The sequence below is a fragment of the Photinus pyralis genome, unplaced genomic scaffold, assembly GCF_008802855.1.
Source record: "Photinus pyralis isolate 1611_PpyrPB1 unplaced genomic scaffold, Ppyr1.3 Ppyr1.4_LG3a, whole genome shotgun sequence".
Lineage (NCBI taxonomy): Eukaryota > Metazoa > Arthropoda > Insecta > Coleoptera > Lampyridae > Photinus > Photinus pyralis.
In genome coordinates this window covers 20299873-20314310 of record NW_022170509.1, presented here as the reverse complement: position 1 = coordinate 20314310, position 14438 = coordinate 20299873, and the positions used below count along the sequence as shown (strand labels likewise).

At 36.5% G+C, this 14438-nt stretch overlaps 1 protein-coding gene across 1 annotated transcript in view; it reads left to right on the top strand.

Moving 5' to 3' along the window:
* LOC116166256 overlaps positions 1-14438 on the top strand; it is a 74962-nt gene that overhangs the window by 49948 nt on the left and 10576 nt on the right. Inside the window, exon 2 of the mRNA XM_031481130.1 lies at positions 9304-9336. Coding sequence (XP_031336990.1) covers positions 9304-9336 — 33 coding nt within the window. The remainder of the gene's footprint in view (positions 1-9303; positions 9337-14438) is intronic.

Below are 14438 nucleotides of genomic sequence, written 5' to 3'. Positions count from 1 at the left end.
ATTACTCACCTTATCCACCACTTTACACAACACTACAAAATATCTATACAACCGACCGCTGCAAACACCTACTAACAATTAACTAAAATTTCTACGCCGTCCACTATCATAGTGAATGGTCACAACTTTCACCTCGATAAGTGATAAGAAATTTATTTCAGGTTGTGAGTAATTCTCCGTTCGGAGACTGCTCACCTTGAAATAATCAATGCTGTACATTGTACAATTGACATTGTCTAACTAAAGTTAATAAACAAATACAAAAGGATTCTTACAAGAAGCGAACTGACCCCTAAAATATTTTTCGAATGATACTTATCGTAACGGTGGTCGATAGCGTACATTTAAAAAATGCCCACCCTCCGGCATTATACAATTATAATGCTCAATCAGAAACGTTAATGAAAATCAGTACCTGCCTATTTATTGCAACTGTAATAATTACAGCATTCTTCAAATAATTCCCTCTCGTTACATATTTTGCAGTACGTAATGACGGTAATTCTTTACTTCATCTACTTTTGATTTCCTTCATTTGTTCCATTCCATGAGTATTTTAAATGCAGAAAAGTCGAAGATAAAATAGAAATAGAGAGGGGAGGGAAGAAATTAAATATTTAGGATACCAAACACAAAGAAACAATGGAACAAATGCGCAGATAAGAGAATTAAGGAAAAAGGGGATGGTGGCGATGAGCCAGGTGTAGGGAGAGGGTTCAAAAGTGATTTCAGAACAAGAAAGTATCTATTCGATGCAATAGTGATAGAGGTGCTCATGTACGGAACGGAAACATGGGGCTTGGAGGAATGGGACAAACTGGAAGAAGATATTCTAATGAGTATTATGTTTAAACCAAAGGATATCAAATTGTATATTGGTGCTAAATTGGAAAAGATAAGCATATCGTCGGGAGATTCAATTAAAGGAGCTATAGAGAAAGCCAATTGTTGAAAGAATGCATGACGAGGGTAAACGCAAAAGGAATAAGGGAAGAACTAAGACGAAAATAGTACGAAAGAAATGAATGTGGACGTGCTGAGGTCGAAAGGATGAGAAGATTAAGAGAAAAGAGCTAGAGTAGGAGTGGCTACCAAAATATTTGTGGGAAGAAAGGAGAAATATTAAAACAAGTCATATTCAGATGCGGAAATGAAGGAGAGGGAAAGAGGAATGTAGACAAGAAGAAGAAAGAAATTAACGTAGAAGAGGAGATGGAACACATGTTATGGAACTGTACGGAAGTGGATATGACAGGGAGAAGTAGGAGTGAGGTACTAGATGAGAGGAAAGGAGGTGAGAAGTGGATGAGGGGGATACTAAAGAACAGAAGAAAGAAGAAAACACCCACTTGAGTGCTATGTTGTTATATGTATGAATTAGTTACAGTACAGGGTTCTCCATACTTTCAAGCCCGTAAAACATAATGTCAATTGTTGTTATAATCTAAGTATATTGTAAAAAGTTTTGCCATTTTGGCGTCCAATCAAGATTGATTTATTAATATTACCCTAATTAAACAAGGCAAAATTACTCACCTTATCCACCACTTTACACAACACTACAAAATATCTATACAACCAACCGCTGCAAACACCTACAATTAACTAAAACATTTCTACGCCGTCCGCTATCGTATTGAATGGTAACAACTTTCACCTCGATAAGTGATAAGAAATTTATTCCGGGTTGTGAGTAATTCTCCGTTCGGAGACTGCTCACCTTGAAATAATCAATGCTGTACAATGGACATTGTCTAACTAAAGTTAATAAACAAATACAAAAGGATTCCTACAAGGAGCGAACCGACCCCTAAAATATTTTTCGTATGATATTTATCGTAACGGTGGTCGATAGCGTACATTAAGAAAATACCCACACTCCGGCATACAATTATAATACTCAATCAAAAACGTTAATGAAAATCAGTACCTGCCTATTTATTGCAACTGTAATAATTACAGCATTCTTCAAATAGGTCGTTTCCGTTACATATTTTGCAGTTATACGTAATGTAATATACGTAATGACTGTAATTCTTCACTTCATCTACTTTTGATTTCCTTCATTTGTTCCATTCCATGCGTATAAAATCGTAAATAATAAACGTTTATTTTGATTAGATCTTTTGATCTGATTTGAAACCTTTTTTTGTTACCGCGGGCGTGGACGACATGAAGTTATTTGCAAAATAAGGGATCGGTTTAAAAAACTCAATTAAGTGGATGGTTGAAATTTGGCAAAAGATAAATGATTAATAGGGATACGGTAGATGACTGTAAAAGATAAGCTGGCAACTCCAATAGTAATTTAGTAAACAGGCAAATAATTATTATAGGCTATGCAAAATACATACATACGCCAGACTTGCATAAGGGTTAATAAATATGCGATGCCCGACTATAGAGACGAAGCGAAATTTATTTTAATCCGTAAATGTACATAATTACTCTGAAGATACTAGCGTAAATAGATCGAATACCGCGATAGCACTGATTTTGTTAAGTAATACTAATACTATGTGAAGGAATTCAACAAATCGATTACTGCGAAAATTCTAAACTTTGCCGTCCTTTGAGTTTAATAGCGAGAACTGTCGTGTTTTATTAAATTATTCACATTCAGGTTGTACCTCGTTCTTGATTAATCAAGGAATATTCGCAAAATAATCAGGATCACTAATCACTTAGCCATCGAAAATGAGTAGCACATTGCAATATTGTGAAAGGCAGGTTTTTAAATTCCACTTATTTTTTATGCCAAAACTGGCAATTAAATGAGTGCTGTCTATAAACGTAAATTTCGTTCAAGCTTTATTGATTTCGCCCATTTTTAAAGACTTGACGAAGATGATCAACGTTTGTTTGTTTGGTTGGTATATTTGTGCAACAACCTTTTTCGAAGACTACTTACAGTGTCAATGTCAGAAATTAAAAATATCACGGTAATATTAAATGACTTTTTTAGCGCATTTTTGCAAAAATTTTTTTTGTAAAAAGTAGCTTTTAATCTCACTTTGGCTGGCTGGCTGGCTGGCTGGCTGGCTGGCTGGCTGGCTGGTCGGCTGGCTGGCTGGCTGGCTGGCAGTAAATGCGCGCCCGTAGAAATACGCTTGTAAAAAGACAAGGAGTGTACATGTAACTATCGGGGCCGTGTAATTAAGAACGTTAGGGATGGGGCTACAAGATTTGGAGTCGACGACATCTGGACGCCATCCCCGAGCGTATTATACTAACCTGAAGATTTTTCAGTTTTTATCTATCTTCTTCTACAGTTTTTCTCCGATTGTTTTCAAATTGGTGTCGTCGGGAAGATCTTGTCAACGCGCACAACTCCTGCGTGGCGGAATTTTGTTTTTTTTCCTAGGGGCGAAATAAACCACCTTTTGCGCGGCGCGCTTCGAGGGGTAGTCGACTTTGGGCGCCCAAAAGTTTCTTACAGCGCGAATCGCGGTCTCTCTTTCTCGTGTCACTAATAGAAGGTCGAGCTATGTGAAGTACCCAAAAGTTGAATACGATTTTATGCCGGGATTTTAGCGAAATCTACCAAAATGTGAATTACGAATGAACGGGACGTCGGAACTGTGTATCGACAAAGGGAATGTGGTAACCCCCGACGAGATCTTACTGATGGTGGAGTCGAAACTTCAAATCCGAATTGTTGCGGGTGATCAGAAGTGGGTGTCGACAAAGGGAATATGGTAACCCCCAAAGGATTTTACTGATGGTGGAGTCAAAACTTCAAACGCGAATTGCAAGTGCACGGTAAGTGAGAAAATGGTACCGACAAAGTGAACGTGGTAGCTTTCGGCAAGATCTTATTGATGGTGGCGTCAATATTGGCTAATAAAACACTGATCTGCCACACAAAAATGCGCTGAAGTCCCTTCGATCTCACACGAGGACTTTGATCATTTTTTTATACTTCGAAACACTTTATGTAGATATTTTTTAAAATTTGGGAAAGTTCTGGTCGCAACCGGTGCTTGCTTTAGTAACTGACTTTTGTACCGTTTGACAAGCTTTAGATGAAAAACGTCTAATTTGAGTTGTCGACAAAAATGGCAACTTTCTTTCTTCACTTCAAAATTTTATAATGAATTATAAATGAATTATCAGTTAAGGGTATACATATATTTATTATATGGGAAATTAATGCACACACATTTTGTTTAATTTGTACATACAATGAGCCTATTTCAAAGTACTATCATGTTGATATCACTTTTTACTTGAACTGGATCAACACTTCGTTATTTTAAGCACTATACGCCTAAACTGAACGGTTTTTTGATTATTTGAGTATCTGGAAGCTGTAAATTGTTTTTTGCAGACAGAGCAGGCCCATGATTTTTAAAAAAATAGGCTAACAAGGGAAAATTTTAATTTGGAAATAAAGCATGGAATTCAACTGTAATCATCATATGTGTCGAGATAAAACAAGTAACGTACGCATTAATTTCGGAGATTCATTGTATAAAACGGAAATTAGATCAAATCGCACATCTGGCCATCTGATTGGTGCACAACGTGTATGTTTATATGGCCGAAGGGCTGTGCATTAAATTATAACTAAATTTTCTTTTAATTAGTAATTGGTGTATTCTTAACGACAATGCAAACACAAAAAACTTAGCTGAGAGGCGAAAACTTGCTGTTGAAGATGATAGAGAGACGAAGAAGAGGATCCAACAGACGTGTAGCTGGTGTAGTCAGTAGGGGAAGAAAGTGCAGTCCGTGTTTTTTTTAAACATACGGAATGGATTAAAAAATGAACTATTTTTTTCCTCCCCCTCTTCAGGAGAGTGAAGCTTACAAAAAGAAAAGAAGGACAAAGATAAAAATCCGGTCGCACATTGAACTTGAATTTTATAAAAAATCGTTCTATTTTGTAATTGTTCCTACCATTCAAAGCTTTACGAATAACTAATAAGCACGCTCTAGTTTCTCATAACCCAAATAAATTATAATTTAAATAATTGTCAAGTGCTTTCCGCTCCTGCATTATCTTAGAAGAAAGTGATATTCATCAATATTTTACATTTTTCTCAGCGTCACGCTTTATTGAAAAGTTCAAACTGCAGGGCCCAGATATTTTAGTAACTTAATAGGGCAGTAGCTCTCTGGCTGTGAGCCACTTCCGGTGGTCGATTTCCTATTCGATTCCTGATGTAGACAATTGGTCCTTTGTCACATTCCAGATTACTAACTGCGGCCAACAGAGCCTTTAGATGTCGCTTTAGGTTATATACAAGTTGTTCAGATACATCCGAAAACCGAAAAAATAGGTTCCTTGATCTTAAGGTCATACATTCCTGGGTGGTGCGCCGTAAAGAAAAGCAAATATTTTACTGAATAGCCAAGCAATGTCTTTCAAGGAATCAATTTATCACAGAATTTATCCAACGAGGTACTTCGAGTTACTAATACAGTAACACAACAAAATGAATTTTTTTCCACATTCAGAAAATATAATACTAGAACGCTGAAGTCTAGATCTGTTATGCCCCATTTCTCCAAGAAAGCAAGACGTTAAGTAGGTACAGAAGGTGTAAAAAAGAAGATAAAAATCCAGTGAGAAATACTTCACCATGTAAAATAAAATATTTGTGTAAATCGTTGTAAATAATATAATCGAAATACCACACCCAACAATTGGATAGTTGATTGAGTAGTGTGTGGGTTGAACTGGAAGTGCAACTACCCCCACGTGGTGAGTTCTGGGCATTTTGTATCTGCAAAATGGGGAAAGAGTTGAACAGTTAAACTAGCCTAAACTGTTGAATTTCTGGTTTTCCTTAAGACATTGCGCGAGCGGAAAACATTAATATTGAAAAACTATAATTTATTTGGGCTATTTAAACCATAAACCAAACTCGGGAAACTAAAGCGTGCTTGTTCTTAAAGCTTTGGAAAAAATTACAACAATTATTGTAAAATGCAACTTCAATGCGCGACCAGAAGATGTTATCCGATTTCGGTTTTTTGGTATGCTTTTTATTCTTAATTCAATAGGCAACTTTTCCGCACTAAAGCGTTTCGAAAAAATAATATTTCTTTCGACCCACCCTAAATGACAGATCAGGACTAAGAAGTTCTGGAAAGACTATAGAAGGCGCCAGAAAATCTTTCAAACGCGATTCATGTCGCTTTAAAAGTTTTTTAGATCACGGAAACTTTTGTTGACCTATAGAGCATTCAAGTTCTTTTACAAAGCTTTACGGTCGATTTCTAGAAACATTTTAAGACCCTTCTAAAATCCAAACCTCTTAGGCTTTTAGGGAAGGATAAGTTTGAAAATAATTTCTGAAATAATGAAACCAAATACGTCTAAATTGAACTTATTCGTCCTCAATTCCGTATACCTAAGTAGCCTAGAGACTACAGTATAAAAATCAACAGGGAAAAGACAAAAGTCATGACATGCGTGAAAAAGAGGATAGGAAAAAGAAAGATCCGAATAGGAAACGACACTTTAAAGCATGTAAAGGAATTTTGCTATTTAGGTAGTAACCAGGGTATTAAGGTTAACAAGATAATCGTAGCAAGGAAAATCCAGGATAGCGCAGGCTAAAAAAGCATTTGAACAAAAGCGGGACCTGCTAAGATCCGGGATAGATATAGGAATTAGGTGCGGTTGCGAAACTTGGACCATAGGCAGGGATGACAAAAGTAGAATAGAAGCATTCGAAATGTGGTGCTATAGAAGGATAATGAAGATTAGCTGGATGGACAGGGTAACAAACGAAGAAATCTTGGAGCTAGTACAGGAAAATAGGGAAATGTGAAAACCGCACAGAGAAGATAAGATAGGATGATAGGGCACGTGCTCAGACACGGAGGATTAGTACAGCTAGCTATAGAAGGTAGGGCAGAGGGCAAGAGAGGGGTAGGACGACAGATGCAGAGGTAGGCAAGGGTAGTTATGCAGAAGTGAAAAGATTAGCGCAGAATAGGAAAGGGTGGAGGACTGCGTTCAACCAATCCTAGGATTGTGGACTCCAAGAAGAAAATTGACTTACCTATAACCTAAGAAAATTAGGTCTGAAATAATGAAGCCTATGTGTATATATTTTGTTCGCGTTATTTAAGGTTTGTTATTTGTAAATTTAATATCAATCGCCAACTTTGCTATGTTTAGACGTCTACATGTCGTATATACCTACGAACCACCCCTACGTTTGAAAGATATTTATGAAATAACGCAGCCTAGCGGATAAATTTTGTTCGCATTATTTAAGAATTATTACGTGTATATTTAACACCAGTCACAAAATGTGACGTATTTAGTGTCTATACATCCCTAAATTGAACTTGTCTGTTCCCACTTCGTATACCAAGAAAATTATTTCTGAAATAAAGAAGCCTAATACCAGATAAATGGAAAACTATTACGCCTAGTTATAAGTTTAAGAATAGAATATAGCATTTTCTGAAAATGTTTCTATTTTCTACAAGAATATCTTACATGTAACTTTGATTACATAGCGTATGTGCTTTGTGACTTGTCCTATATCTATGTAAGATTTTGTTCGCGTTATTTAAGGGTTGTCATGTGTACATTAAAATCAATTATCGCAAAATTTGATGTATATAAAACTAAAAGTACACAATATGCTAAAATACACCCCACGGTTTACTCCAGGCCATGGTATGACAAAAATTCTGCATTAAATCGTTGGGAATGTACCGAGATAGCTAGATTGAAGTTTGGGCATGGGAGCTACCCAGCTCATTTGCATAAAATTAATTTAAAACCTACGTCGCAATGTTCATGTGGATACGAAATTGGAGATTTGAACCACATATTTTTTGCATGTCCCAATAACACTATAGCTACGAAAACATTACTAAATGAATTACAATCGCATGGCGTGTCTTTTCCCATAGAACTAATCTCCCTCCTGGCACTTGATAAAGAGCCAATATGTAGAAGCTTACTGAACTTTTTAAAGAATAGTAAATTAAGAATTTAAAAATATATACTTCGCGTCCGTTTGTGACCATCCATTGTTTGCCCTCCTATGCAACCGAGGTCTGAGTCTGTGTTTTGTGTCTTGAAAGAAGTCATTGTGAGGGACACCACAATGTGAAATTTTGTGCCCCTGTTTACTCATATTCCTGAAATCCCATCTTATTCGCGATAAAATAAACATTCAAACCAATCAGATAATAAGGCCCATGGGCTAGATCCCGAATAGCCTTAATTAAATTAATTAATTAAATTAAAAAAAAAAAATGTCCATACACCACTAAGTCGGATTTAGCCGTCCATACGCATATTGTTGCAAGTATCGAAAATTGAAGTATGGAAAATTTATTTCTGGCTACTTTATGGCTAACTTTTTTGACAGGAATGTATACTTTTCAAGCACCAGGAATCCGAATCAAACAGAATCTCGATGATGTCGGTATGTCCGTCTGTACTCTAATTTCCGGCTATACATATTCGTAGGCATAAAAGGAAGAGCTGGGTAGAATCGTCTGTCAATGTTTGACGTTTTTCAATATTATGGCTAAACTATTGTGTCATGCAGGTGGTATCTACGCTAGCCACAGCAAATTTTTGGCTTGTTTCGTGTTGGGAATTTTATAGCTAAACTTTCTAGATTCTAGAATTTATAGCAAAAGGTATGTTTGAGCCTCATTTTGTTTAGTCTTTTAGGGACTGATTCGTTGCAATTCTTCAGCGTTTCTGTGCGATTTGATTATAATTTGTGTAAGCATACGAAATACTTTTAGTTGTGCAATTTTAGATGTTTCTAGAGTTCTAGAGTTTCTCGAACTCCCATTGAGATATATAAGTGACGGAAATATCAATATATTGCCATCTATTTTATGGGTTATTTGTCAGATAAAATTGAATCAAACTACGACTTCGGTCGGTAAAGGCAACAAAAGCTCGAGCCTTAAGGAAAGGATATCGTAATCTAAATGTGACGCGTGTCTCTCCCGAGATTAATATATTTCCAATCCGGCGTACAATCAACTAAGCAAACGTAACGGGAGTTTTCGCTTTGACCAAGCTAAAGTTCCTCATTAAAGATTTTAATCGACAACGGAATTAGTGAACGCTCGCACATCCGATCAATCTTGTCGTCCCAAGATGGGGTAGCTTTCTACTTTTTTCTTCAATTAAAATTCACGTTCACGGGCATTGTAATTGCTTTCTCGTAATTTCATGCGATATAGTGGCTTTGTCGGTTTTGTTAATTACGCCGAATATGCAAAAGTTTAATGGACCAATATTTAATGATTGGGGTTTGTCTGTTCGAGAGTAATAATTTTTGTAATTTTGTGTTACAGGTATCGAGAAGATACGCTCTGCTGGACGGAGCGGTAAGTATTTCTAAGAGTAATTGCTTCTAATTAGGCGTGGGTGTTGAACGGACGCAGTGGGTAGTTGCGTTTTAACATTAACTGTGGTAGTATTTGGTGGCTGCCAGTTAAGAGCGACGAATTTGAGGTCAGTTTCGTTCGAAACGAGCCGTCAATCGGGTTTTTGTTTTGTCATAGCCATTATAGGCAGGCATCGATACTTGTTCGAAGTTTTTCTGGCTGGTCGCGGTTCATCGACTAATGAGGGTGGCAAATAAAACAAGACGGTTATAAATAATCTTAAAGTCGATTAGCCCAAGACTATCAACCTTAAATCGAAACCTGTTATGAAATTACCGCCGTGATTATACTACACTAGAGCTGGCAGATAATTTGCTGGTACGATGCATCTAAATAACTTGGTGGTACTTCGGCAGGTTCGTCACTGTCTTCTCCTTGGAGGCGAACGACACTACGAAACTGTACACATGCCTACAAACGCACTTGCAAAAAATATATCCATTGTTTGAAGGCTTATACTCCCTTATTAGGAGGTTGCATAAATTAGCGGCGCGCGCGGCACGGAGGGCGCAGTCACAATAGCGGTCTGTAACGAACTGATGTACCTTTGATATCTTCTCGAATAAATCTCGAGCGTCCAAACCAGAGATGATTTTTTGTGAGAAAATATACGGTGCTGTTGTATTGTTGACTAGATAGATGCAATATTTATTGTGTCCAGCAGGCAGTCAGAATGCGGCGACGACTCGCGAAGTTGCGTTTCCACATTCTCAACATACATGGATTTTAATGAGCAATCCCTCTTACTCGGCCCCGTGCGCAGCCCGAGCTTTTTGCATCAATGAGCGGCCTTCTTTGTTAGAATACTATGAGTGCAGAAGGCCTAAATAAAATTCAAGAAACGCTCGTGACGTGTTTGTGGAGATCATAAAAATCGCGCGGGGTAGTAAGAGACACGGGACCAAATATTAAATGGGGAGATTAATCGTAAAAAACTTGGGAGCCGTTCCCGAGTAAACTCGCTAACGGACTTTTGATACTTCCCTCGTTCACATCATCTGCGACATGTGCCACCCTCGAATTTGAATTAACGCATCAAGAACAACACGTATACCTTTCGCATTGCCAGTTCCAAACAACAAAATCGACATTGTTTCTTAAAACCAATTAGACCATAATTGGTAGCTGCAGATTGGCGAGGGAAGTCTAGCGACATATATGGAGCTGCATTTATTTCAAGGAATTGTTGGACGATATGATACGAGATGGACTACATATACACAAGTTCAGTGATGAGGTTAGCGGGACGAACGTCTTCATACGAACTAAACTAAACTAATCCAAAAATTAGCATATCAAAGAGACAAATTTGTAAAATTCGCAAATAAATTAAGCTCGCCCGTTATATAATATGCAGTCAGGTGGCAGATTGACTGTTCTTTTTAATTACACACGTTAGCTACTAGGGTGTTGATTTATAGAGCAGTTAGAGATCTCATAAACAGCACGTGGGTCGACCGGGAACGCTCGCTGTCATATTTGATGGGACCACCGCGCATTCTTAGGCGCCATCAATGAACTCGCTTTCATTAATGTTCCGGTTTCGTATATACTAGTATAGTAGAAGTTTTCAACCGTAAAATATATACCTACTTCACATACCACCTCATTTACTTACGATTCGAATCCTGAAGAACATTTATTAAAAAATTGCGTCCCCCACATAAGAATTACGAGCACGACGCGTGATTTACACCACGACCCCTTCCAACATTTTTTTGTTGCACATGTTCCGGATTAGTTTTTTTTCTAATTAACGTTATAGTGAAATTGACTTGGCCCGAAAAAAAAACAGGGGACGAACTACATTTATTTTTTGTTATTTATTAATTAATGGTTCCGAAAGACATTGTTTGGTAAAATTCAAAATTGGCAAGGCATTGGGCGTATTGCTTTTCCCTACATTTACAATGAATGAAATTCATCGTCGTCCGCTGGCCCTGATTTTGTAAATCGTACATATTCGGAAAGAACAAAAGTACTACCATAATTAGCGAAACCATTCATTAATGAATAAAAATGCAGCATACAGAAAGTACTACAACTTTAATAGCTCATGGACCAAATGGGTATCAATGTATAAGCAAAACGGACGAATTTTGGGAATTCATATCAGGAAGCCATCAAAAACGTAAAAGGGAGGTTTATAATACTGGAAGATTTAAATAGCACACTGTTAAAAGTTTTTCGGTGTAAAGTTGAAAATGCAAAGTGTATGTTGTTTTCGTGTATAATGCTACACGAAATCTGGTCAGATTTACACCTTCTTACTATGAGATGATTGGTAAAACGCAATTGTGTAGAATTTCTATGACTTACACCGTAACTTGTAAAAGTACTCAATGTGGTGTAATTTTTTTCGTCAGTGTAAAGAATACACGGATTCTTCGTTAGATTAACACCAGATTGTGCAAATAGACTCAATATTGTGCAATTGTCTCGACTTGAGTCAGTGACCATTATTCCTTCAGTCGGTTGTTCACATCTTTTGTATGATGCCATTGCAGTTGCACCTACATTCAGTATAGGTACCTTAGAAGCAGTTATCTGTATAAGATTTCAATTTTGAATTAATTTTATTATGCTGGTGAAAGTAATATGAACGCAATTAAATTTAACTACAAAATCATTGTGAAGTGGTTAATGATCCCGGAGGACAGTACGTATGATGTAGTTGCGGATAAAGGTAATGTTATACACCTATTTAGTTAATTGAAGGTTCATAAAATCTTGCTTTTTAAAAAATACTGTGCAGTTTTTTTGATGTTATGGTATTAGGGCTGGCCCTTAGGTATAGAATATAGAATTTTGTTTATATATACAGATATATAAATTAGTTATACTTATGTATTTCGGTTGTTTTATATTGTCTATGTATATGTACTAATATATACATATTTGTTTAAATAAATTAGTTTATTTAAAAAGTTCTAGTAGCAAACGTTTTCGCTCACTTCCCTCCACCCTCCTCTATATTCATAAAAAAGAAACACTGGAGTGCGGTTATAGTAACACAAAAATTCGGTTTTCCCGAGAAATTTTGATGCAGTCGATTTTTGGTAAAAAAGGAAGGTACACTGCCTTTTTTTGAGCCCCGAAAAAAAAATTGTCTCAGATCAACCCGGAAAAAAATTTTCTTATAGAATGTGTCCTGTAGAATCCATAATTTCAAACAGTTCCAAGATTGGGCTACTAGTTCAAAAGTTACAGCCCTTTGAATTTTCTTTCGAAATTGGTTTCTAGTCCATAACTGTTGATTGAGAAGTCTGATCGAAAAAGTAGGAATTGTTTTGTATTCTACCCACCAAAATGAATAAGAAAAAGTGTTTTCCCGAGAAATGTTGGTGCAGTCGATTTTTGGTAAAAAAGGGAAGGTTATACACTGCCTTTTTTTGAGCCCGAAAAAAAAAATTGTCTCAGATCGACCCGGAAAAAAAATTTTCTTATAGAATGTGGCCTGTAGAATCCATAATTTCAAACAGTTCCAAGATGGGGCTACTAGTTCAAAAGTTACAGCCCTTTGAATTTTCTTTCGAAATTGGTTTCTAGTCCATAACTTTTGATTGAGAAGTCCGATCGAAAAAGTACGAATTGTTTTGTATTCTACGCACCAAAATTAATAAGAAAAAGTGTTTTCCGGAGAAATGTTGGTGCAGTCGATTTTTGGTAAAAAAGGAAGGTTATACACTGCTTTTTTTTGAGCTCTGAAAAAAAAATTGTCTCAGATCGACCCGGAAAACAAATTTTCTTATTGAATGTGGCCTGTAGAATCCATAATTTCAAACAGTTCCAAGATTGGGCTACTAGTTAAAAAGTTACAGCCCTTTGAATTTTCTTTCGAAATTGGTTTCTAGTCCATAACTGTTGATTGAGAAGTCTGATCGAAAAAGTAGGAATTGTTTTGTATTCTACCCACCAAAATGAATAAGAAAAAGTGTTTTCCCGAGAAATTNAAAAAAAATTGTCTCAGATCGACCCGGAAAAAAATTTTCTTATAGAATGTGGGCCTGTAGAATCCATAATTTCAAACAGTTCCAAGATTGGGCTACTAGTTCAAAAGTTACAGCCCTTTGAATTTTCTTTCGAAATTGGTTTCTAGTCTATAACTTTTGATTGAGAAGTCTGATCGAAAAAGTACGAATTGTTTTGGATTCTACGCACCAAAATTAATAAGAAAAAGTGTTTTCCCGAGAAATTTTGGTGCAGTCGATTTTTGGTAAAAAAACGAAGGTATTACACTGCCTTTTTTTTGAGGCCCGAAAAAAAAATTGTCTCAGTTCGACCCGGAAAAAAAATTTTCTTATAGAATGTGGCCTGTAGAATCCATAATTTCAAACAGTTCCAAGATTGGGCTACTAGTTCAAAAGTTACAGCCCTTTGAATTTTTTTTCGAAATTGGTTTCTAGTCTATAACTTTTGATTGAGAAGTCTGATCAAAAAAGTACGAATTGTTTTGGATTCTACGCACCAAAATTAATAAGAAAAAGTGTTTTCCCGAGAAATTTTGGTGCAGTCGATTTTTGGTAAAAAAGGAAGGTTACACACACTGCCTTTTTTTGAGGCCCGAAAAAAAAATTGTCTCAGATCGACCCGGAAAAAAAATTTTCTTATAGAACGTGGCATGTAGAATAGATAGCAGATTTAATTATTTATTTAATTATTAATTAAGATTTAAGAAATATGTGGGAAATGATTTATCACTCTAAGTTTAATTTGATTCGAAGGGTGTAACAGTAGCAAATAATGATTAGACATGGCCATCTTGGAGGATAATCCACCACTTAGTAGGTGTTAATTAACCACAAAATGAAAAAGGGAGGAGGGGAGTCAATTTCAGAGAGAATTGGATGAATTCGCATTGAGACATTTAGGGCAATTAGTGTTGCACACGGTTGTAAAAAGCAGGAGCTGATTTAATCGCGGTATAGCCGATAGTATCGCGGGTTTACTAGTAAATTTTGGAAAATAGTCGTACTTAGAGAGCCGTCATTACTAGGCCCAAAATCTTATTAAAAACACGGATTTCAAAAATTTAAAACAAT